At 47.5% G+C, this 26656-nt stretch overlaps 1 protein-coding gene across 2 annotated transcripts in view; it reads right to left on the reverse strand.

Annotated features, from left to right (window-relative positions):
• LARGE1 (LARGE xylosyl- and glucuronyltransferase 1) overlaps positions 1-26656 on the reverse strand; it is a 539966-nt gene that overhangs the window by 49397 nt on the left and 463913 nt on the right. For both annotated transcript variants that reach the window (XM_077762029.1, XM_077762030.1), the window contains one exon: positions 9192-9347. In XM_077762029.1, coding sequence (XP_077618155.1) covers positions 9192-9347 — 156 coding nt within the window. The remainder of the gene's footprint in view (positions 1-9191; positions 9348-26656) is intronic.

Raw genomic sequence — 26656 nt, forward strand, 5'->3', positions numbered from 1 at the left:
GGAACAGAGCAGACAGGCCACCTTGGTGTGCCTGCCGCCCAGACACAGCCCCTGAGCATCCGGACCCCGTGGCTCCTCCCCTTCTCCTCCCCCCCGCCCCCTCACAGGCAAATGCTGTGACCCTGCGGGCTCCAGGACAGAACGTGCCCATGGAGGGCCACCACAGGCTGGCCTTGGGCTCGCCACCCGAGGGCTCCTCTGCCCACCGCGTGATTAAAGAGCTGGTGACATGCGGCTTGCATGTGAGAGCAGTAATGCATTCTGGTTTTCCTCTGGGGTTTCTCTGGGATACAGCTGTTCCCACAGAGCCATCTGTTCCCTGGCACGGCCGCGGAGACGGGTGCCGTGAAGTGTTTATAGAACCTGCTTATATGCATCTTATTTTTAACTTCTAATTGAGCCACGGTGACGCTGTGGTCTTTTCTTCTTGGTGAGCTTGGTATGAGGGAACGTGGCTGCGCTGGCAGCTCGCCGCCCTTGCAGGGTGAGGGCGCTGAGTCTGGAAACCCTCCTTTCAGAGGCGAGGGAGGGATCTCAGAGCAACTGGAAAGGAAGGTGTCAAGACAAGCTTTCTGGCCAGCGTTCAAACCCGCCTCCCTGTGGATGTGCAGCACTCCACACACCAGACCCCCATCAACCTCACAACAGCCCGGGCTGGGCTTACTTATTGTCCATTCTACAGGTGAGACTACTGAGGCCATGGGAGATAAGAGTTATACCTCCAGTCCTAGAGCTAGTCCTCAGGCCAGCTGTTCTGATTTTCGAGCACAGGGGTCCTTCTGGTACAGCACGGATGCCTCAAGAGAAGGACTCACAATAATTCATGTGTTCGTCAGAATTTACTGAGCACACACCAGGTGCCGAGCAGTCTTTTATGGCATGAAAATATACCAATGAATGAAAGAGACAAAAATCTCTTCAGTCACAGAGCTTCCCATCTAGTAGGGAGAGGCATAATCAACAAAATAAAAAAGTTAAGAATATATCGAGTGGAGGGGCGCCTGGGTGGCTTAGTCGGTTGAGTGTCCGACTTTCACTTAGGTCATGATCTCGCGTTTGTGGGTTCGAGCCCCGCGTCGGGCTCTGTGCTGACTGCCAGCTCAGAGCCTGGAGCCTGTTTCAGAGTCTGTGACTCCCTCTCTCTCTGGCCCTCGCATGCTCATGCTGTCTCTCTCTCTCATAGAATTAAATAAAACATTAAAAAAAATTAAAAAAAAAAGAATATATCGAGTGGTATGGGGAAAAATAAAGGCAGGAGCCCTAGAAGACAGGGGTGCTGGGGTAGAGGGCAGGCACTGCAGTTGTAAGTCGGGGAGTGTTTTAAATACTTGTAGAAAGAGGCCACTCAGCTGTGGGTCAAGCTTTATATGAGTTCCAGTGCTGCCATCAACCTGTTGCATGATTTTATTCCTCTGAGCCTCTACTTCCTTCTCCAGAAACAGAGATAGTAACTACCTCGCAGGGTTCGTGAAAGAGTAAGAAATGGTGATGAGTAAAAACCATTAGGACAGTCACCGAATAACCCATAGTTCTCATTATATTCATTTTCTATACGGAGCTCCATCCACATGGGAATCATGGCCCCAGTTCATCACTCCTGAGTCAGACAGACCTGGTTTCCAATCATGGCCCCACCACTTAGCAGCTGCTTGACTTTGAGCAAGTAACTCGTCCCTTCTGAGCTTTGGTCTCCTTATCTGTGAAATGTGACTCATAAAGCCTACCTCCCTCGACTGCAGGGAAGATTAAAGCTGCATTTCCCTTTCTGCAGGAAACCCCCAATTGGCAGAGGCTGCTAGAAAAAGCAGATAAAAGTCTTGAAGCCACACAGAGAACTGTCCCCATTTAGGGGGCACTAGAGTGACTAATGCCTGGCACAGAGAGACTCCACAGGCTTCAGCATCTCTTATTTCATCACTTGGAGACCGGTACTGGTTTCCTGGAGTGCTGATCTGGCGAGGATGCTGGGGATGGGGCTGAGCCCGAGTGGAAAGAGAGGGGTCATCGATTAGTGATGTCTGCTGTGGGCTAGGGAAGCTCCAAGCCTGCAGACACTGACTTACAATTCCATATAAAGGGGAAATCTCATCGGCGTCCAGGTTTTTTTTTTTTTTGGTGCACATTGTGGATGTTTGCTATGTTTCATAATTTAACTTCTCACACAATAATGCGTGATTCTTTTACTATGGGTCTTTCTGACTTACATGTAATTGTTTTGTTTTGTTTTTTGTTTTTTTCCTTCCGCTGCCAGGGGAAGGATGAACGGGGAAGTGAGCCCAGAATGGGTTGTTCTGAAGCTGATGAACTCGAAGTGACAGCTGTCAAAAAAGAATCTGAAGAATAAGCAGGGTAGTCTGAGGCCATTTCCTGCCAGGATAAACCGCATCCTCCTTCCTCTGGCCAATTCTTGCCTCCTCAGTCTAGTCAGTGCCGTCTTAGGCATCGAAAATTGTAAACTGAGGTTAGTATACTTTAGTTATTAAAGGAAGCATATGTACTTACCAAGATTCCCATCCAAATTGATGAAAACACGTATATTCTAATGGTTCTGCATGTTAAAGGGTGAGCTTCCTTTATCTGGACAATTCCCTTAGGTGGAATAAGGCACACTTTATATGCAATGCTTAGGAAGAGTGGCCTGTTTCTAAACCAGTGTATGGAAACATGCTACCTATCTGGCAGGCTGTCAGGGACAATGGGGGTGCATCCTTAGTTTCCGTTGCTCTAGAGGACAGGACTCAGAAGGGAAGTCTACACTCAACGTAAGGAAGAACAGGTTAGCATCTGGAGCTTTCCAACAGTGGAGTAAGCTGTTGTAGGTGATGAGCTCCCTGTCTTTGGGAGGATTCCAACAGAGGCCAGATGCAGGCCTGTTAGAGTTGCTGTAAAAGGATTTTTGCATGGATTAGGGGTGGAGAGTATCTGTGATCATCCAACTGTGTTCTGAGGAGCCCCAGGGTTTCCTGGAGACACTTGAGAGGCGGGGTTGCTGAGGAAAAGGGAGACAAATGCTAAGGTATAGGATTCTGGCCTCCACTGTGACTTCAAATAATAACAGCTACTGCCCACTGAATGCTTGCTACATTCCATAAATTACTGGTTCCAGCAAGAGATGTTATGGCACAGGAGAGGCCATGTGTCCCATCAGCTACTGTCCTTCTTTTTTTAATTTTTTTAATTTTTTTAATTTATTTCTAGGAGAGAGAGACAGTGTGAGCAGGGGAGGGTCAGAGAGAGGGAGTCACAGACTCTGAAACAGGCCCCAGGCTCTGAGCCGGCAGTTAGCACAGAGCCCCACGCGGGCCTCAAACCCACGAACCGCGAGATCATGACCTAAGCGAAAGTCGGATGCTTAAGCCACCCAGGCGCCCCCTGTCCTTCTAAACCGTGGATGGAATGTGTTCTTCCAAACCAAACCATCTTGTCCTCGAGCCAGAACCCCAAACATAGTCTAAAATGGGGGTCCGCTCCACCCATCACACTGGCTTCTGAATTTATTTACTCTTTGGCAGCAAAGTCAGCCAAATGGGCTCTCCTTCTTAGCTGGAGTCTCCTACCTGGTGGGAAATCCACTCGGGACTGTATGGCCCAGAGCAAAGGTGACAGTCCCCTGCTATGCTTTACAGCCAGAGCTCTAAGCAGTGCTGTGTTCCTCTCTCTGGCAGGCCTGCCCAGGAAAAATGTTAGTAAAATCTGAAAACCATTTGTGGAACAATAGATTTGGACTCAATTATCAGATGAGTTTGGCATTGCAATTGGTGAAAAAATGCACTTCTGTGAATGCAGTGTTCCTGGTGCTGAGTCTTGTTTTTGGTGATTTTTTTTTTTAAATGTTTTATTAATGTTTATTTATTTTTGAGAGAGAGGGGGCATGAGTGGGAGAGGGGCAGAAAGAGGGAAACACCGAGTCTGAAGCAGACTGAAGCAGCTCTGAGCTGTCAACCCAGAGGCCAACGTGGGACTCAAACTCACCAACGGTGAGATCATGACCTGAGCTGAAGTCGGACGCTCAACCGACTGAGCCACGCAGGCGCCCCTTGTTTTTGGTGATTTTACATAAATTATCCAGAAAACACTGTGACAAAGTCATCGCTGTCCTCACTTATCCGGTGGTAAACTGAGGTTCAGAGAACTTGCATGAATTCTGAGTCCTGAGTCTGCTGAATGAGCAATCTGCAATGAGGGAGTCCCGGTGAAGAAATAATAATAATGAATTCCTGTGGCTTCTTATGTTTGTTCTCACATTGCCTTCCTTTGCATGTGCCCTGTTTTGCTCACTTCTGGGCTCCACTGCCTGTGCTGGTCCCTCCCTCCCACTAAGTCTACTCTCTGTACCCCCTCACTCTTCAGTTTTGGCCTTCAAATCCTGCCTCCTCCAGGAAGTCTTCCCTGATGCACCTTCTCTCCCGTAGTGTATGCAACGGCTTCGTGTGCTATCGAAGCACCACCTTGGTCTGGCGCTTCCCACGCTGAAGAAAGACCCCTGAGTGTCTGCATTCCTCGCTAGAACGGGCTTCGATTTGCAGCACTCCCCCCGCGTCACTAGTCCTGTGGCCGGTGACTGTCTGAACAACTATCTGCCCAGCAGACGCTGCCTTTGGAGCCCTCTCCCCTCCGGGACCTGCAGTCCCATGAAGAGGTTCCCGACTTCATCTCTTCGAGACTGAGCTTGTCAAAGCTCTACTAACAACCTCCTCTCACCGAGCCGGGAGCATCGGCTTTGGCCCACGTCCAAGATCTCGCCCTTTCCCTCTGGCTGTGTTTGCCGACGCCAGTTGACATGCTGCAAAGGGCCGGGGGCGGAGCTCCCTACAGGGACGCCTTTCCAGGGACACAGCGTTACAGCCACTCTCCTTGTCCCAGCCCGTGCCACCGGGGGCCGGCTCAGCACAGGAACCGGTCCTCTTGACTTAGAAGTGCTAGTTTACCCGCTCCCCTGTTCTCAGCTGCTCCCTGTCCCTGCTGCTGCCGCCCTCGGCCAGAGCCCCATCGCCATCTTTTTGCCTGGGAAGTGGCAATGGTCTAACGGGCCTCCCAGCCTCCAACCCATCCCACTTACTGTTTTCTCTATATGGAGCGATTTCTCTCAAATATAAACACGACCTTGATTAAAGCCCTTTAGTGGGTCCTCACTACTGACGGGTCAGTTGAAACTCCTAAGTGCGGCCAAGGTCCCTCCGAGAAGTTTCATTCTTTGTCACTCCCAACATGTCTGAGCTCCAGGACACCAGCTACCAGCGTGTTCTCCTAGAGCTCCCTGCTTTGCCATCTGCTCTGCCCTTTACCTGGTACTTCCTTCATCTCTCTTATTTGTTCAAGTCATTCAGTAAATATTTGTTAAGTGCTTATGAGGTGCTTGCTTCTCTGCTAGAGGAAGGAGTCCCCAGAGGGGAACAAGACAAAGTATCTAATAGTCTTATACTCTAGTCTTTTATTAGGGGAAAAAACAGGAAATAACCGTATGAACCAATTAATGGTGGAGAGGAGCACGTGCTCTGATGAAAGGAAAATGGGGCACATCACAGTCACAAGGCATTACTTGAGGTTGGGGCTGGTCAAGGGGAGTTTCTGAGGACGACACATCTGAGACGTTTGAGCTCCTAGGGGCAGGGTGCTGCAGGCAGAGGGGAAGCAAGTGCAAAGGCCCTGCCATGGGAAGCAGACAGGAATGCGAGGAACAGAAGGCGGTGGGTGTGGCTAGTGCACAGTCAAGGGCAAAGTGTTTGGGACAGCAGCTGTGGTGAGCAATCAGAGAAGGCTGTTCTCTCATCCACGGCCCTCCGTGTGCTCAGAAAGACCATCCCCTCAGCAGCTCTAATGCTTGTTGCACAGCAAGTGACTTAACATATAGGGACAGGGTCAGCCTCTGAGTTCAGTCCTAGAGTCCTGCACGGTGCCTGGGAGATGGCTGGCATTCACCCCTGCTGGTCGAGCAAACAGACGCAGTTGCAGACTCTGAGAAGGACCACTGATGACGTCCCCACCCCGATGACCCCCGGGGGGAGCTGGTGGTAGGAGAAGCCCGTGGGTCACTTATAAAGGGAGTGGCACCTTCTGAAATACTGAGGAGCATACCTGGGGAACTCACTGATAGGGGCAATTAACCAACGCCTTCATCCTACAAGGCTTTTGATTTGAGCCTCTTCCGTGCAGGAAAAAACAAAGGCAAGAGAACAGTTTTCGTTTAGTATTTGGGGGAAAAAAGTGCCGAATGGGCACTCGGATATTGATGATGATGGCAAATACTGATTTGAGTAGAGAGCGGAAGGAAAAACCAGAAGAACACAGTGCCTGTCGAAACCTCTAAGTGCTTCCCTGAATCCGAGCCAGAGTTCAAGTGCTTAATGGTATTCTTTCCTCTACTGCCAGTGGTAGGGAAGGGCAGACACTGAGAAGGGCACAGAGGGTGATGTGGAAGAGGGCGAGAGGCCAAGGGAGCCCTCTGTGACCTGGGGGCCAAATACCAGAGGGCAGGGCAGTCTTGGGACCAGCTGTCCTGATAAAGGTCTAGCTAAGTGCATCCCCCAGACCTTCCACACACATCCTCCCTGCCACTGGGAGCCTAAAAGGATTCTCACAACATCCAAGATAAGAATATAAAGAATATAAGAATATAGTGGCGCCTGGGTGGCTCAGTCGGTTAAGCATCTGACTTCAGCTCAGGTCATGATCTCACGGTTCGTGGGTTCGAGTCCCTGTGCTGCCAGCTCAGAGCCTGGAGCCTGTTTCGGATTCTGTGTCTCCCTCTCTCTCTGACCCTCCCCTGTTCATGCTCGCTCTCTCTCTCTCTCCTCTCCTCTCTCTCTCTCTCAGAAAGAAATAAAACATTTAAAAAAAAAGAATATACGAATATAAACAATAACAATAATAGTAATAAAACAAAATCCTGACTCTTTAACCCGCTTTACAAAATCCTTCCAATCTGCCTCCTGCCTTCTTGTTGCTCAGCTTCCCTGTTCTCCTCCTCCCCCTCCAGCCCCAGGGGACCCTGGCTGTCCTTCAGGTCCTCATATGGGCCTGGCCCTACCCCAGGGCTTTTGCACTGGCTATTTTCCCTACCTGGGCCTGCCCCCCAGCTTTACTGAAGTATAATTGACAGAAAATGACACATAATGATAACAATTTAGTGACTTTGGACATACGCTACATTCATGTTATCTTCACTACAATCAAGGTTATAAACATATCCATCACCCCCAAAACTTTCTTAGATTTTGTGTGTGTGTGTGTGTCTGTGTATGTGTGTGTTAAGAACACTTAACATGAGATCTACCCTCTTAAAATGTTTGAGTGCCCAATACTCTGTTAACCGTAAGCATTACATTGTACAGCAGGTCTCTGGGACTCAACTCATATTGTGCAAATAACTATACTCACTGAACAACGGCTCCCCACAGGCCCTCCCCCTGCCCCCCTGGGAACCACCATTCTGTTGTCTACATCTCTAGCTTTGCTATTTTAGATGCATCTACATACATGAGTCATCATGCGGTATTTATCCTTCTGGGACTGACTTCCTTCACTTAGCATAATATCTCCCTGGTTCATCTACGTTGTCACAGATGCTAAGATTTCCTTTTATTTTTGAAGGCTGGACAATACTCTGTTGTGTGTATGTGTATATATATACACACTACATTTTATCCATTCATCTGTCGACTGGCAGGTACGTAATTTCCGCCTCTGGCCGTCAAGAGTAATGCCGTAGCGACCATGGCAATGCACACACTGCCTTGGGATCTTGATCCTGATTTCAATTCTTTTGGATACACCCCAGAAGTGGGATTACTGGGTCATGGGACGGTTCTATTTGTAATTTCTTGAGGAGCCTCCATTCTGTTTCCCACAGCAGCCACGCATTGCACACTCAGCCAATGTTCCAGTTCCCCCGCATCCTCACTGAGGCCTGTCACCGTCTGCTCTTTGGGAACAGACATTCTAACAGGTGTACACAGGAGGTATCTCACAGTGACTGTGATCTGTATTTCCCTCATCTCTTGCTCTTCAATGGCTCTTTCTTGTCACTCAGGTCTCAGATGGAAAATCACCTCCTCAAAGAAGCCCTCCAGACCCTGTAAACCAGTGGAGTAGCCAGCTGTTCATTAACATGCTCAATACTATGTAGCATTTGCCACTAGCTGATCATTTTTCCTGAATGTTCTTGTAGTTATCAACTGTGTTTCCCCGCATGAGAATGTTAGCACTGTGAGAGCAAGGACTGTTGTCCTTTTTTTTTCTTTTTTTTTTTTANATAAGAAGGCCCTCAAAATGTTTGTTGACTGACTAAAGGAATAAATTACTTCTGTGTCTAATACTAAGGGTCAAGGCAAGGGAGGAAATACTTATTGGGCATCTAACACGGCAGATGCTATGCCAGGTGCTTTAAATGCAGTTTCATGCTTAGTCTCAAAACACGCCTCTAAGTTTTTCTGTCCCCATTTGGCAGCTGAGGAAACCAAAGCACAGAGAGGCTGAGTAACTTGCCCAAGGTCACATACTTGGTAATTGGAAGGGGTTAAAGCCGAACCCAGGTCAGCCTGACCCTCCCTCCACGCCCTGCTTCTTCCATGACAGCTGCTGCTTCCCCGTTTCCCGCCCTCAGAACTTCAAATCACCTGCAACTTTGCTCCTTGCTTGCTGTGAGCAACGAGCTTAACCTCTCTGTGCCTCAATTTCTCCACTCCGATTGGTGGGGGGGACATAAAGTAGGTTTCTATGAACATCAAAGGAGACAGAACATATAAAAAATTATAAACCGTGAAGAAACAGGAAAGTACAGGTGTTAGCCATGCCTGTGACCACGTACCTAACGCTCTCCTCACTTCCGCCAACCCTAAAGGAGCCAGTCACTTGCGCAAATCTTTGCTGCCACCTATGCCTGACCACTGAAGCCTGGGCCTCCCCTGTGGCCGTCAGGTCCACGAGGATGTCCGAGTTCCCTGGCTGTGGGGAGACACGGCATCTGTTGTTTCACGGCCCTCTGGCTCGTCCTGATTCCTCTGCTTGCACACCCTCTTCCGACTTCACCCCGTCCGGGCCAGGCATAGCCCGTCTACACCCACAGTAGTGAGCACGGAAGGGATGTGTGGCCTCACCTGCCTCCCCCACCGCATGGGACCCCCGGAGCAAGGGCGGCGGCCTGTGCATCTCGGGGGCTGCCCCTGCACCCCTGGGCCCCGCGAGCCACTTACGTTTTCGCTGTTGACATCGGCTTCGCTGGGGCAGCCGAACAGCTCTCGCCTCAGGAGGTTCCCGTCGTACTCCAGGAAGGTCAGGTACAGGTTCCGGAAAAACTCCACGTGCTTGTTCTTCACCCGCAGCTTCTTGGGGGAGTTCCAGTGAATGACCTGCCAGGGCGACCAGGGGGCAGTCAGGCCGGGAGGACCTGTGCAAAGACCCGGCTGGGCGCCTGTCTAAGCAGTGTTGGGGGGCTTGTCCATGCTCTCATTCATTCACTCATTCGTTCACCGGGTATGCCGCAGTGGTGACGAGGAAGGGCACAGACTGCCTGGGGCCAAATCCTGGCTCTGCTCTATAGTTCCTTCATCTTGGACAAGTGACTTACTCCCTCTGTGCCTCAGTTTCCTCATCTGTGTAATGGGAATAGCGACAGCTCCCGCCTGTGCCAGCATGTTAGCTTCTGTCTCTCAGCTCCAAGCTTGCTTTGTGATGCTGAGGTGGGGACTCCGCAAACCCTATTTCTGCTTTGCCAGCCACCTCCTGTTAGGTGCTGTCAGCAGGGGCCGTGAGAGGGAGGCTGAGGATCTGGAAGAAGGAAAAAGGGATGTGGCCCTCCTGTTGCTTCCTGATTCTGCAAGCATCACCCTACTTCCTTTTTTTTTAACCTGAGAGGGATGCACCATCTCAGAGCCGCAGCCAACTCGTTGGTGCACGGGAAGCACATAAGGAGTGTCTGGCCAAGTGTGGGTGCTCAATACAGGCTGGCTACTAAGTGCCGACCCTGTACCAGGTTGGAAGAGGGGCAGTGACCCCTGCTGACAGTGCTCGCCCTTGGTTGGCTGGTGATCAGAGGGAGATGTTTCCAGAAACAAGTCATAGAAGGTGATCATGAAGGAGGGGCATGGAGAATGAGAGCTCTGGGGCCTGAAAGATGAAGGACTTTCCAGGGAGGCGNGCCCGGGTGCTGGGGGGCGGGGGGAGGGGTGATGAGGCTGCAGGGGTGAGCAGGGTGCAGGGAGAGCCCGGCTCCACGGAGGTCATGCTCAGAACTCAGCTGTGGCACTGGAGACCTTACGGAGGAGGAAATTACTAACTCTGGGTGTGAGTGGGAGCCTCTGACTATACTGGACAAGACATGAGTGGAGCGGTGGATGGGCAGCTAGAGGGGCCATTCAGCGACGCCAGTTAGNGGGGGGGGGGGCCTGTCACCATCAGCTTTATATTTGTGGTCATGTAATCCTCATGGTGACCCGAACAAGGAGTACTATTAAAAAATTTTTTATCTCTTTATTTTTGAGAGAGAGATAGAGAGAAAGGATCAGAGCCCAATGTGGGGCTGGAACACACAAACCGTGAGATCATAACCTGAGTGGAAACCAGAAGGCCCAGCCGCCTAACCAACTGAGCCACCCAGACATCCAGGAATGCAGTTTTATTTTTTATTTTATTTTATTTCTGAGAGAGAGNAGGCGCCCTGTAGGAATGCAGTTTTAAAGAAGAAAGAAGTGACTTGCCCAAGGCTGCAAGGCTGGTAAACATGGGAGCCGGGGTTCACACCTAAGTCTGAATAAACCTGATTCCAAAGCCCACGTTCTTCTGTCCACACGGCAGAGAACAGGAGAGGCCAGGCTGTAAACACTTACCTGTTCATGCCTTCTCACATCGCAGAAGAAATAAACCAGCTCTCACCTTGCCCTAGCTCATCTCTCATGTTGGGGGGACCGGCAAGAGCTGACACTGAGACAGAGGAAGGGATTGGGGTGTCAGAGCTCGGTCTTTTCCTGGCTCCCTCCTTCAGCCACATTCTCTCTGCGGGAGCCTCAACAGGGCGGCCATTTAGAGAGGTCTGGAAGGCCCGCTTCCCCCTGCCGCTCTCTCAGGGTTCTCTGGAGGTATGGTAGCCGCAGCCCTCGAGGCTGGCTGGGCAAATACTCCTTTGCAAGACCAAGTCCCTGTCTCCAGACCAGAATGGTGCAATGGCGGAGCCAGAGCCCGAGGCATCAGGCCAGCCGGGGTTTGAATCTCAGCTACGCTCTTCAGTAGCCGTGTGGGTCCTGGGGCAGCTCGTTTCACTTCCTGGGGCCTCGGTTTCCTTGTGTGCAAGGTGGGAATCAGTAACCCTGACTCCACAGAGTTGCTAAGAGGTTTAAACAGATGCCTACCTGGCCCAGTGCCTGCATGCGGGGTGGCCCCACCTTACGTGGGTTCTCATCTCCCCTCAAAGATGGTGGCGGCATCCTGCCCTCTCTTCGCCTCCTGCCAGCATGAGGTCCATCCACTGGAGCAGTAATTCAGGAAGCCAGTGTTTAGCATCCAGGTCGGTGCAGAACGGCCAGCAGACCCTTCTCGGAATGAGGCCACTGGGTGGCACTTGCATTTCAGAGAAGGAGTGTGTACAGTGCATTCTCTTCCTGGGCCTTTTGAAGGATGCGAGAGGGAAGGAGAGGGAAGGCTCTCCCCTGAGTACACACCAACCCGCGCCTGAGAAGGTCCTGGGCCACGCATTAAAATAATTGCATGCGGGCTGGTGTCACTCACACCCTGTGGGGATCATGTCTTTGCTGCAAGACATTTTGGTGCTTGCCAAGTGCTGAGGCAGCAGGAAGGCTGATGGATATGCATCTGACTCAGGAAACTTGAACTTCCTCAACGGGGAGAAACTTCCACTAAGTAAAAATAAGGGCTGGCCTCTGTGTCCCCGGACAAACAAATCTTCACTCCTTGTGTACAAATCTGCCAGGCACTTTGGAGACACTGTGTCATCAAATCCTCCAAATAAGCCCATTTGGATCCTACTGTCCATTTTACGAAGATGGTACTTGACTTGCCCGTATCTCACAGCTGGTAAGCGGCAGAGCTGAGACATGAAGCCAGCTCTGAACCTGAAACCCCAGCTTCCTAACTGCTATCACATACGGCGCCAACGGGCTGAGCACTTTGCAGACAAGGACAGTGAGGCTTACGGAGAAGGTGGCTTGCCCAAGATCACAAGGTGAGTTTGGACTGGGTTAAGGCTACAAATGAGGAGCCAGGTCTCACTCCAGGCCACCTCTTATCCCAGCATGCCTCATTCTTCTGTGTCCGCAGAGGGTTCTGGGTCTGCCTATCACATCCAGGTAAATACTGGTGACAGGTGTTCTTTTTTTTTTTTTAAATTATTTTAAATGTTTTATTTATTTCTGAGAGAGACAGAGACAGAGACAGTGTGAGCAGGGGAGGGTCAGAAAGAGAGGGAGATACAGAATCCAAAGCAGGCTCCAGGCTCTGAGCTGTCAGCACAGAGCCCGATGTGGGGCTCGAACCCACAAACCATGAGATCATGACCTAAGCTGAAGTCAGACGCTTAACTGACTGAGCCACCCAGGAGCCCCTGGGGACAAGTATTCTATAGGGCACTTGTAGGGGTGAGCACTGGGTGTTATATGTAAACCAACTTGACAATAAACTATTTAACTATTTAGCAAAGGTTAAAGGGAGAAGAAGGTGGCATCATTGGCAGGCTAAGTGGATTCTGGGAAACCCTTTGCAACCTGGCTGCCCTGTGACAGGGAAGCTGACTCAAAGATCCTGGTGCCTGCCAAGTCCTACACCAGCAGGAAGGCTGATGGATGTGCGTCTGACTCAAAAAACTTGAGCCTCTTCAATAGGGAGAAACTTAACGTATATTCAGATTTACCTTTTTCTCCTTAGTTTTTCATCAGCTAGACACAGCATACTCCATTCCCTTGTGCTAGGCTCCAGAGAAGTAAATGACAGCTATGTTTACCTAATACCAATCACACCCTAGATATCAGGCCACGTTTGGTATGGGTGTGCATGTGTGATGTTTCCACATTGAATCCTCAAAACAACTTGGTAAATTATGTCTATTATCCCCATTTTACAGTCGATAATTCTGAGGCTGAGCCTAGCACAGGGTCACTCAATTTGCAAGTAACCAACTCTACTACAAAATCAGGTCTGTCGTGCTCCCAAATCATTTTCTTTCTATCACATCATTCATTTATTCAATACATATTAAAAATGAGCACTGACTGCGTGCCAGGCCCTGAGAGGGGCTGTGAAGGCAGAGATGAACACAAGAGATCATGACTCTCTGGAACTGACAGCTGAGAGAGAGAGGCAGACATTATACAGCTGCCCATTTTAAATTATAGGTATGATGTGTCCTCTTAAAGAGATGTTAAAGAGAGGCTGTTATTGATGGTTCCTGAGCTGAGCCAAGGCCCAGAGGGAGAAAGTGACTTGCCCAGAGCCACACAGCAGAGGGAGGATTTGTGCCCAGGATCTGTCTCCTGGGGCACTGTTCCTTCCACTAAACCATATGCCTGCCTCTGAAAATCTGACTCAGAATTAGTATTGCTGATAATTTTGATCAGCGCTTGTCTGACGACTGGGAAATGTCATTTCCTGGTCCCCTGAGGGACAGAATCACCCATCATTGCTGGCTTGGGGGCAGCAAGCTGGTGGTGTAGGTGACATTTGCTGACAAGCTTTCACACATGAGATGGAGTGACACTGGAGAATGTGTCCCGAAAATAGATTTTTGCAAGGAGCCGGTAAGTGTGTGTGAGTCTCCCAAGGCTTGTGGTAAAAACCCATCATAACTTATTCCACTGACTGAGGCACATTAGCATGGCAATAATAATTATTATCAGCAGCTAACATATACAGGAGGTTTGCTACATGCCACGGCACTGCTCTGAATACTTTGCTGTCATAGCTCCCTTAACACGTGCATTCACCGCTACAAGTGATCCTCTCATTATCTCATCTTACAGGTGAGGAAAGTTCAGCAAATTGCCCCAAGTTACATGGGTAGGAAGTAGGAGAGTCAGGATTTGAACCCGAGGGATGGAGACATGAGGGATCCCACTCATTTCTCTCATTCTGTAATCATTAAATGACTCTGTTCACAGCAATAAATGTGAGATTTACTGAAGAATTATAGGATCATAAAAGAAGCCTACTTTCCCCTTCCAACCTCAGCCATCCCTGGGATACTGAGGCTGAAGGATGGCTTAGGACTTGTCAGATACGGGGGCTGAACCTCCAGCTTGGAAAGCAGAGGAAGAGGCATCCAGCTTGCAGACCACGTGGGCTGCAGAAGCCGCCAGGCATCAAGGGGCCCCATAGGCATGATCTGCTTGGGTCTGAAATGTCCGTAAAAGCTGAGTATATGTGCAGACTTGGAGTCAGCCTGCAGTGAGCCAGAGAAATTGACAGAAATTGATTACTGTCCAGGAAACTCAAACATCACATGGGAAGACAGCAGAAGTCAACTTGATTAAAGGAGAAACACGAGACTCTCTCGTCCATCAAGGAAAAAGCATTTCAAAGATAGAAACGAGACCTCAGTTCAAGGACAAGGCTATGGAAGGAGCTCAGTCAAAACTTCAGCTTCTGAAGCAGTCAGAACCCAGAGGGTTCAGAAAAATAACGCATGGTGCCAAAATGCTAAGACATCAGAGCCCATGTGCAAGTGCCAGGTGAGCAAGAACATGGGCCTTCTGTCTTCCAAGTTTACAGGGATGTGGGGTATCCGGCAAATGGGTCTGTGTCTCAAGACCTCCCCTGATTTTCTATGACCCACAGAATAGCCCCTACCCTCCTTCGCCTGGTAGTTAAGCCTGTTGTAAAATGGCTCCCACTTACAATGCCTGCTCTACCTCCAAGCTAAAAGAATTTCCTGGCACTTCTTGAACCTGTCTTTCATGACTTGGTGCCTCTGCATGTGCTCTAGCCCCTTCCCCAGAATCTCCTTACCTGTCTACCACCTGAAGGCCTGCTTATCCTGCAGGGCTGAGCTCAAAGGCACATCTCGTCTGTAAATCTCTGCCTGACCGCTTGTGGCGGTCCTACCTCCACAGGTCTGTATCTCTACCCCATTCTTCACTCCTGACAGAGCACTAACTCTGCAGTTACAAATGCCAGCTCCTGCGAATAGATCACGATCCATTTAAGATCTAAGCTAATCATGATGATCTTGTTCTCTGATTTCCCAGACCGCCTTGCATCCAGGGTTGCTCATATGATTCAGGATTGCCCAAAAAGATACACAGGGAAGCGTATATTTGATTTCCTAATAATAAGGTTCAGTTAAGGTGCCATTCTCCTCCCACCTTTCTGCCGTGAACAGAGATGTGATGACTGGAACCATGACAGCCATCCTGCGACTATGAGGAAGAGCTCAACACACTGCTATCTACAAACCGATGTCTACAGCTACTCCAGTATTCTTAGCTAAGAAATTAAACCCCCGGATATTACTTTAAGCCTCCTGCAAACTGGCTTTTATGATTCTCACTATAAGCATTCTTGGTGTAACACCCAGGGCTGTTGCTGGGCCCTTCTTCAGTGCTCCATAGATTCTTGCACTTAACTCTATGGAGGACTCATTGCGCACTCTTGTAGTTATTTATTTACATGCCTGCACCTGGCAGCATTGGAATATGAATTTCTGGGCTGGCAGAGAGCATGACTTATTATTCTTCCTGAGTGCCACAGCGCCTGACAGGTACTTAGTATTCCATCGCTGCCCTTTGCTTCAAGAATGGAAATCATGATGATGACATTCTCAATAATCTTCACATTCTGTCTACAGCAAATCATTTATAAAAGCCCTATTAATGTGGACTTTAGGATGGAGAAATATATTCTCCTCTTCTTTGTCTAAGGGCCAAACAGCCTGTCATGTTCTCCTGAAGGAGTTTAAGCTCCCTCTGTGCTCTCCCCTTGTTCGGTACTTCAAGGAGGCAATGACGGTCTCACAAGTCCCTTTCCTTGTCATCCTAAGGATTACGCTGCATGGTAGAGAGGGGACAGACACCCCCACATGCCAGCTGCTATCAGCTGGTGACCTGCACAAAGTTGCCTAATACCCTCATCTGCCAAAGGGGTGTAAGAGCAACCGCCCTGTAGTTCACGGTCAAGACAAGGACCGACGGACTGATGCACATGAAGGTATGTTGCACGTGCTCCTCAAGTCACAAAAGAAACCTGGGTTTGGATTTCACAAAACGGCCACCTTACCAACTAGGAAGGCTGGGTGAAAACAGAGTGTCTGTGTGGGAAGGGGGATGGGAAACGAGAACGGAAACCAGGGACTTTAGGCGGCTGCAGCCTGAGGCAGAAGGGTAGGACGGGTCAGGCGACACAGCCCAGAGAAGCAGCCACAGTCCTGGCTGGAGCACGCGGAGAGGCTTGAAGGGGGGCTACTCAGTAAGGCAAACAGGTTTAACATACTGAGCAGACCCTGGGCAGTGCTGATGGGCAGAGGAGCAAAGCAAACGTCACCCCTGCTTCCTCTTGACTCTGTCACCTAAACAACTTGATGTGTACGAACCTCAATTTTCCAATCTGATACGAGGAGTAAGAAAGCCAGTTTCAGAGGATCCGAGAGACAAGAAACGCCAAGGCGTCCACTGCGGAGTCTGGAGCAGACTGGTGCTCAGTTCGCATGAGTCTCTGGAACACACACACTCCGTTCCCATGGGATGTCCTTTAAAGTGACACTGTCCCTCAGTCTCTATTTAACCCCCTGGCTGCTGGCTCCCTGAATGCAAGGCCTGTTTGTCCACCTCTGCCTGCGGAGGGCCAGGCTTAGCCAGTGTGCACTGACTGTCAATGGAATCCGCCTCGCGTCTTCTGTCGCCCCCACCGACTGCTGCAGATTCTATTCCAGCTCTCGTCCTTCTCCATTCCCATTCCTGATGATTACCGGGAGTGGCTATTAAGCAGAGACAGTGTATCTGAAACTCAGATTTCAAGCCACAAAGGCTCTGTTGACTCTTTGTCTCCTTTGACACAGGTCCTTGTGGCTTCTTGGTTTCTACAAGTCTCAGAAAGAAAAGAAAAATTCTTCCCAGACAAAAGTGCGCCATTACCCAGGAAAGGGGCACAGTACAGACCAAATTCAGGGACTCAGTCTGGAAAAGGTAGACAGGTAGGCCCATGCATGAATCCACGCCCTGTTCTACATCCTTCCATTTCTTGTTCTGTCATCTGTAACATTGTTTCTCCCTGTGAGGAGGGAGAGGATATGGAAACGGAAAATGACAATAAGAAAACAGATACTCTTGCTAATGCTCAGGGCCGAAAGGGTCACGCACCCATGAGAAGGTCTAGCTGTCTTCTCTCGTGTTCATCACGTTCAACGTTTCCAGTTCTCTTTTGCTATAAAATGGGGTTGACAATCCATTTGAACTGGATTTTGGTATGTGTGGGGAATTCCTGACGGACCACTGATGGCAGGAAATGGCAAAGCAGTGCAAACAGGAGTCCTCAACGAGTGTTGCCTGAATGTGGCTTCTCTGCAGACGACCGACTTAAGACCTGTGGACGGTAACTGGCCCCGTATTCTTCCTCTCTATGAGATGAATTACTAAGACTTGACTCACACTTCACACCATCCTCATGGTGTCCCTCTGAGGAGTGTCTCTATTGACCTGGGAACAGGGAGGGTAGAGGGAAGCAGATCCTACCTGTAGGGACCGCATGGGATCTTTAGCAGCGGGATTCTGCCAAGGGTGGCTGAAGAGCAACTGGGTTTGTAGCCCAGTGGGATTTTGCCCCAAGGGGTAATTTAATGCCCTTATGGGTGGGCACCATATGGATCTCTGTCCTGGTTCCCAGCAGACACCTTCTGTGGTGGCTCGCTCTTGCTTTTCTGTGTGTCCTACATCATTCCTTCCCAGAACCAGACCTGGTCCTCCTCTCATGATTCTCAAGGGACTATTGGCCATGCCCAATCTGCCAGAAGCATGGGCATGTGATCACGCTGACCAATGAGTCATTCCTGGCCATCCCTGAGAACACAGTTGGGCTCAGGTGTGGGCATGTGTCCTAAGAACAATCAACAGAGTCCTTTAGCTGAGGCCTCGAGAGAAAGAGGGTCTCTTTGTCCACCCTGGGATCATGAGTGCCAGTCATGGTTACATCACTTGCTTTGATTTCTTCATAGCATGTTTGACCACCTGGAATACAATGTTGGACCATTTGTTTTCTTGTTTGGTATCTATATTCTGCACTAGCGTATAAGCTCACGGAGAGCAGGGTCTATGCAGTCTCACTTGCTACCGTATAACCAGTGCTCAAAGCAGTGCCTGGTCTACAGCACAAGTGCAACACATATTTGTTGAAGAACTGAGCTCTGCGTACTCATCGGCTGGGGGACTGCTAAAGTCACCGTGTGGAACAGCACAAGAGAGAAAAGGAGAGCAAGAGCTGCTAGGTCGTTCGAGCACCCATATTTCATGGTGTCAATGCAGAGGGCAGAATGTGGAACTGTCACATTTTGAGATGCACTGGGGTTTAAATGTGCCTGCGTAAGTGTTCCACCAATCATTAATATCAATTGCTAGTACATTTAATAATATTTAATAATATCAATATTTAATCAAAATATCCCTCATGAAAATGGATAAATGGCTTAAAAGGAGGCCTGCATGATAGCCCAAAGTATAAAATAAATATACATGAGTCTACATGGATATAAATAAATTATTTAATGGATAAATAAATATAAATGGGGGAGAGAGGCAGAGATCCTTACAGAAGAGCCCTAATACGTAGATTCGAACCCCTTATGGGGAAGTAGAACTTAATCTCCCCATTTCCAGTGTGGGGGTAGGTGTAGGGACTCACTTCTGAAAAATGAAGCATGAAAGGGAAAAAAATCATCACTGTACAGTACAGAAACCTGAAAACGCTCTCCTAACCAAGTAAGACAGAGCCCCTAGTGATGTTGCGTGTGAAAATTAGGTCCTTCCTGATATGATGTGATGCCCTTAGGGAGTGGGGACCCTTGACCTCTATGATATTCTCTCCAAACACCCACAACCTCAGTCTCATCATGAGAAAAATACATTGGATACACGAAGTTTGAGGGATATTTTGTAAAATACCTGACCAGACCAGCTCAAAACTACCAAGGTCAGTCATGAAAAGCATGGGGAAAACTAAGACAGTGTCAGAGGCTAGAGGAGATCAAGGAAACTGAACATTAATAGAAACACCAGCAAATTGCACCGAAGGCTTCAGTTCAGTGAGGAGCAACCCACCAATGTGGGTTGATCAGTTTTGACAGTTCACCATCATCACGTAAGATGTTAACATTAGGGGAAATGGATGGCGGGGGATATGAGCCTCTCAGCACTACTTTTACAACCTTTTTTTTTTTTTTTAAAAGTCCTTCCAAACAAAAGTGTGGATTAAAAACAAAAAAGAGGGCAACTGGGTGGCTCAGTCGGTTAAGCGTCCAACTTCGGCTCAGGTCACGATCTCATGGTTTGCAGGATGGAGCCCCACATCGGGCTCTGTGCTGACAGTGAGGAGCCTTGAGATTCTTTCTCTCCCTCTCTTTCTGCCCCCTCTCCTTACACACACACTCTCTCTCTTACTCAAAAATAAATAAAAATAGGTAAAACAAAACAAAATGCAGTCCTACAAAGCATCAACTGATCAAGAACACCAGTAAGACAAGCTCAGCAAGAGAAACAGCCAAGCTGATGCTTCTGTTTCCAATATGAGCACCTCCTTAGCTACATTCCCAAGTACAGAAATGTCTACCTCATTAGATCTGACGAGAAGCTGCAGAAAAAAAAAAGAAATTTAATTCAAGTATGGATTTACAACCACTATTGTTAAGGAAGAGCTTCACCCCAAGTGTGTATAATGCCTCAAGATACTATTTAATGTTAGTACAAAGATGCATGATTAGCAAGACATTTAAAAACAAAGCATCCAGGATATGAATTCAAGCCTCCATAATATTTTGATGATGTTTAAAGTCTTGTGAAAGTCACTCTAGCACTTTACAACATTCCACTAACCCCCATCAAAAGAATTTAGCAATCTCTTTGGGGATTTCATATGTAAAAATGAAAGATAATAAAATCCAATAAGAGAAACACTTGTTTTTCCTGCCTTGGCAAAATCTGGCTGAAAAAATACACAAGATAATATAGTAACAAATGAAGTAAATTCCTTTGTCAGCAAATGTTGTGGGGAGAGTCACAAAAAACAAATGCTGAAGGCCTGAAGATACTAGTTTGAGAACAAATTACATGGCAGATTTGCTACCGAGTTAAATCAACACACAGAGGATCCCGGTGTGTGTCAGCTCATGCTATTTGCAAGATTCTGTTCTGATAACGAAATACCCGAAGGCCAATTTTTCAGTGAGCACTAAACGAAAGAGGCCCAAGACAGGTTATAATCTGAACAGCAAATTCCTACTTTCATGATGACAGTGGTTTTACAGAAAGTTCATGTGTGAAAAGGATAGCTGCTTTAATTGAAATAGCCCAAGATTCCAAGTAAGGTTACAAAGTGATACTGAGTTCTTTCACAGCATTATTGAAGGAAAATCTGCAACAAAGCCCTTGAAGCCAGCTGCGCATTGGATATCACTGATTTGGTTACTTTTATAAAGGCGAGACTGAAAATATCATGGAATTTTTGCAACACTTGGGAATGATACTAGGAATGACAATGGGAATCTTTTGTAAAATACAGAGCCTATGGCAAAGGCCTTATAATAAAAGGCATAAAGGTGATTTATGCATTTGTTTTTATGGGAAAAAAAACAGTTATCTTTTGTGCGCTATCTCGTACTTTTGAAAAAAATATATACCTTTCATCTGACCCTTCAATGTCAAGGTAATGAACAGAGCAGTAACTACGTTTAGAAAGAACCTGAGATATAGATAGGGCTTGTAGAAATAAATGTTTGAAATTGTTGCTATTGTTATGGGGATTTTGAGGTAAAAAAAAAGGGGCACCTGGGTGGCTCAGTCGGTTAAGCATCTGACTTCAGCTCAGGTCATGATCTCACTGTTCATTCATGGGTTCTAGCTCTGTGCTGACTGCCAGCTCAGAGCCTGGAGCCTGTTTCAGATTCTGTGTTTCCCTCTCTCCCTGACCCTCCTCTGTTCTCTCTCTCTCTCTCTCAAAAATAAATAAAAACATTAAAAAATTTTTTAGAAAACTGTGGTACCTATCAAAACCCTCATTTCTTTCTTTTTCACTGATAGTTTATTGTCAAGTTGGTTTCCATATAACATCCAGTGCCCATCCCAACAAGTGCCCTCCTTCATGCCCATCACCCTTTTTCTCCTTTCCTCCACCCCCATCAAGCCTCAGTTTGTTCTCAGTATTTAAGAGTCTCTTACGGTTTGTTTCCCTCCCTCTCCTTAACTATTTTTCCCCTTCCTCTCCCCCATGGTCCTCTGTTAAGTTTCTCCTGTTCCACATATGAGTGAAAACATATGTTAAGACCCTCATATGTCAAAACCCTACATACATCCACAACCACCCAATATTGCTTAATTGGTGCTTCCCTCTCAAAATCTTTTTCATACCAGAGCCCAGATTATTTAGGGAAGTGTTTCTTACGATGGGGTTAAGGAGCCAGTCCCACAAGGTATTCTATGATCAAAGGGATCTGTTCTGTGTGTGAATGAAGAAATGCTGAGGGTCAACCAACCCCATTAGGGTTCCTTGCTGCACGACTTCATGACGTGCTATTTTGTATATACGGTACCCAGAACTCCCCCTCTGCACCCCTCCCAACTCCCCTCTGTTTAAAGCAATACCATTAACAGTTCTTAGAATTGTTTGGACACTTGCTCCAAAAGGTGCTACCACAAGGCAGACCTTCCTGAGGTGTCACCTTGCTCCGAGGAATGTTGTTGACGTTTCCAGAAATAATTGCATCTGAACTTCATCAGCTATGTATAACAAAGCCAATGATGGATAACTTAACCACTAACACCCAAAGGAGTTAAATTCTGAAAATCACGTCATGCACAAAGAATGGGTGACTGCTGAAGGAAGACAAAAGACCAAAAGCCTAAATTCTCCAAAGTCCCTACACAGAGTATGCCATTCTCCGGCACACCGTTAGGACACAAGACGAAACGATGGACACCAGGGCTTCATCTTGGGGGACTGCCCCTTCCCCTCCTCAGGTCTCTATTTCCAGTCTGTGAAATGAGGGCAATGGGAGAGATTGTTTACATCCCCACCAGCTGACTGAAAACCACTCTAAGAGAGAGCGAGAACATTTCTAATTATTAATTATTGATAAGAAGGATACGAGGCTTACTACCGTCTCCCAGCCCGGTACCAACTGCTTTATATATCACCTCTTGTCATCTTTACATCTTCTCTGCAAAGTGGTGATTGCTTCCCTACTTTTTCACATGAGGACACCTGGGGAAGGGAGGTCAAGGAACCCAACAGCTCTCCAGCCTGGCTCCCAGTGGGTATATGAGCAACTCCACAGTATTAGCCCAAGTGACAGTGCCCAACACCAGACTACTTGAACAGGGGCCAGCCGCCTCATCCTGGGACCTGTCAAGCGTGCTAGCCACAGTGGGGCCCAGAGACAATAAAGCACTTGAGGCCCTTGGCCTGGAGCCATGCGATGAAATTAAACAGGCCCTGGCCTGAAGTAACGAGAGGTCTGGTTGGGAGGTGGTAATTGTAGATTTTAGATCTTCTCCCCCAAAGCGACTGTTTTTTCTTCCTGATCCATCCTGATCTTCCAAAATCAACCTTCCCGTTCATCATTCTTATTACCCTTGCTCTGGTTTCCCTGGCCTCATTTTTCACTGTAGTCTGCTCAGCGAGGGCACGCTCCATGTGCTAATGCACGGTGGCCCCTCATCTTCCTCAGAGGATGTGAAAACTGACACCTCTCTGAGTATTATAAAATGTTTTAAAACTTGAGTTATGTGCTACTCCTTTTATGCAAATAGTACAGATTGCTGCTAGGCACACACACAATGTCTCCATATGGATGGCACGTTTTTCTCTTGGTTTTTCTCTTCTTTAGGATTTTTCTTTTTAGTGTACTCAGCTCCCAATGCATGAATGGATAGCAGTCAAAAATCCAGCCTCTGACTCTGTTGCTTAGAATCCAAATGTTCTTTCAAGGAGGCAATGTTATATTGAGAGTCTCTGTTCTAGGGTCAGCCCTCAAACAGCCATTTAATACAAAGAAGGCTCACACAGAATAATCCTACAGAAGCAATATCTCATATAAAATGCTTTTCTGAGAAACTGTATTAAGGTGGGGTCTCAGCCCTGTATCGGAGGAAAGAGCTCTGGAGTTAGAGTCAGGCCAACGTGAGTTCAAACCTCGGCTCTGCCATATTTTGCTGTGTGATTCTGGGCAAGCAAGTGACTTAATCCATATGATCCTTAATTTTCTGATGTATAAAACAGACTGATAGTCACTCTGTGGGATTTTTGTAAAGATTAGGTGATGCCACACCTGGCACACCATTCCCACCCCATCCACCTAAAAATCCCATGTCGTCCTTTGAGGTCCTGGTCAAGCTTGCTTCCTCTGAGAAGCATTTCCTGTCAATCCCAGAAGGGGACCAGAGCATTCGGGGCAGATGTTCTTGTACTGTTCCTAACTTGCATGGGGGTCACTGCTCCTTCCCATTCTCCAGGAGCATAGGCAGGGGAGAAAAAAATGGTTACAAAAGGATTGGGGAGAAGAGCCGCAAGGGTGTTTGGGGGCTGAGGAATGATCTGAGGGCAGAAGACGAGGAAGGAAGAGACTTGGTATCAAGCCTGAGCTCGGACGTCCAACAGAATCCCTTACGACACAGACTGCATCACGCTCTCCCCTGAGAGGGGCCCCCTCTGGCTCTCCTGGGCTCCCTTTACTTCCTTCCATTGCAGCACTTAGCAGGCTGTTCTGGAATTCTCTGTTTGCATAATGGCTGCTTCTCACTAGACTGACCCTCCTCAGGGCAGGAGCTGTGGCTTACTCCACCCTGTGCCTCCAGGAACATTTACAGACCCAAGGACTGGACCCTCTGCTTGCTACTTCCTGACCATCACCCACTGTTTGTGGCCAGGGCTTCCTTCTCTAAGTGCCTACGGAAGACTCAAAGACTAGAACGCAGTTTCATAACTACTCTCCCAATCTACCTTCTCCAAGCCAATACATAGCCCTTTTGCTCATCTCCTAAGATCCTGTGCTCTGGGTGAAAAATAACTAGATGCTTCGTTGGGTCCTTCTCTTTTTATTTAAGACTCAGCCAGGAAAGGCTGAGTCATCCATTTTGGGGGCTGAAAGATAAAAATGAAGGTCTCTGAAACACCAAGACTGAAGTAAAGTCAAGTGCGTTTCTATGGAGCACTCAAGGGGCCTGTTATCACAGGGCCAAACGTCATGGCCTCCATTTTATCAAGAATATAACTGAGATGGGGAGAAGGTATGTGGTTTATACAAGTCCTTCATCTGGTAAGAGATCTAACAGGTATTAGAGGATAAGGGATTGCTTGGCTCCAAAAGCCTGTATGCTTCTCCCCGCTCCTCAGTGAAACCACTTTCCCCCTTAGTTGTTTCAAGCTCTTCTTAGCATAAATTTGACACCCTGGGCAGGATGGATGCCTAAGGCTGGTAAGCTCCTGTCTGGTAGGATGTGGGAGCATGTCTGCTCCTATAGAGTGAGCTTTATGCTTACCAAGAGTGACCTGTGTGTTACCAAATGTGTTTTACTGCCCCTTATATTTATAATGTAACTGGAAATGTATTCAAATTTCTCTGAATTAGGAGAATGCGAAAAGAGAGTTGCTATTTCCATGAAAGGCAAGCCTAAGCTTTGGAATGACTTGATAAAAAAAAAAAAAAAGTCCCTTAAAAAAATGGCTGTCAGATTAGGTGTGGGTGAGAGACTAGAAGAATGGGAAAATGCAAAAATCCAGGACTGTCCTTCACCTGCTTTGTAAGAGTCCTTAAGTTCTTGCTCAACCTTCAGGGAAAGGAATCGGAGAACCACAGATGATGGATAATCAGAGGTGTCTACACACAGTCAGCAGATGAAAAAACCTGGCCTTTGTTGAAAAGACAAGCAAATCGAGGTTAGCCTATTTTTAGGTTCTCGCCTGAACTGACATTTTCAATCAGCTGAGTCAGCACAGGAGCCCTGGGTGACCCACAGGTGGGCTTCTCAGGTTGGCTACCCTTTGTAGTGTGAGCTGAGGGAGAGCAGTTCAGGGGACATCTGGATACTTCCCAGAGGGGAACATGGTACCCAGCAAACAGGACGTCCTTCATTCCTGTTGAACATGATGGATGAAAGAAAGGATGGGAGGAAGAAGGAGAGAGAATGAGAATAAGAAAGAAAATGATGAAGATGCACCTTTACTTGGAATCTGAGGCCTAGGTTGGCCTGAAGGGACCTACAGAAGACACACTGTGTCATCAAACCAAGCCCTCGGGCTCCATAGCAATGTCCAGCCTCGACATCACCCAAAGGGTAGAGCTTGGGCTGCCAGACTCTCTCCTTCATCCCTTAACCTTCTCCCCGCTTTTATGGATTGGCTGTATTTTAGGGTTCTGTGTAAGATTTTGGTGGAAAAGAGATTAGTGGGTAAAATGACTTCCAGGTTCTTTTTTATGGTTTATCTAAAAAGATAGGAGTTAACCTGATTTGACTCTGTCTTCCTGCTTTTGCTATTTGATACAAAGTCCTCTACTTGTACGTAGAATAGGCTGCCAAAAAGAGTTAGTTCACAAATTTTTTTGTTTGGTAGGTTCAAAGTGACAATAATTAAGCAACCAGTGAGCAATGTCAAAGTGGCATAGCCACCTGCTACATTAACATCTGACATTAAATCATTCTGGTCTTTCCTGAAATAAAGCCAAGTTGGCCATAATGTATTATCTGTCTGTCTGTCTATCATCTCTCTCTCTCTCTCTCTCTCTCTCTCTCTCTATGTGACCAATGGCTTTGTCTGTTTTGTTTACATAGCATCACCATAGCCTGTGACAGTGTCTGGCATATAGTAACTACTCAGTAAATGCACAAACATTGGTATATTGGTGAGGGACAGATGTGACACTTTCACTTGGACACCTAACTAGCTTTGTTGGCATTTATAAAATGTCTAAGTTGAAGGTTCCTACAGTAAATCTCCTCTATCTATGGTGCCTTTCCTTGTCCTTTTTGTGGCTGCCAATTTAGAAGCTCTCAGATAACCACGTCAAATATACTGGCCTATGAATACCTGCCTGGTTTCTGTTACGAAACTCATACCAATCCTGCTAAAAACAATCAATTGCACAAGACACCTGCCAAGGTCCCCCCATCCCTGAGTTTTTTTTTTTTATTGTGGTAAAATGTACATAATATTTATAATTTAAACCATCTTCAAGGGTATAGCTCAATGCTGCTAAGTGTATTCATGTTGTTATGCCAACATCACCACCGTCCATTTTGAGGACTCTTTCAATGTCTCCTATGGAAATCTGTACTCATTAATTCCATGTTTTCCCTTCAACCCAGCCAATGATAATCATTCTGTTCCACTTCTGTTCTCTGTGAATTTGACTACTGCAAGTATCCCATGTAAATAAGATCATCAATAGTTCTCCTTTTTTGTCTGGCTTATTCCTAGCATTTTTTCAAGGTTTTTTTTTAAGGTTCATCCATGTTGTAGCATGTGT

Source organism: Crocuta crocuta, unplaced genomic scaffold, assembly GCF_008692635.1.
Source record: "Crocuta crocuta isolate KB4526 unplaced genomic scaffold, BGI_CrCroc_1.0 scaffold193, whole genome shotgun sequence".
In the NCBI taxonomy this organism is placed as follows: domain Eukaryota; kingdom Metazoa; phylum Chordata; class Mammalia; order Carnivora; family Hyaenidae; genus Crocuta; species Crocuta crocuta.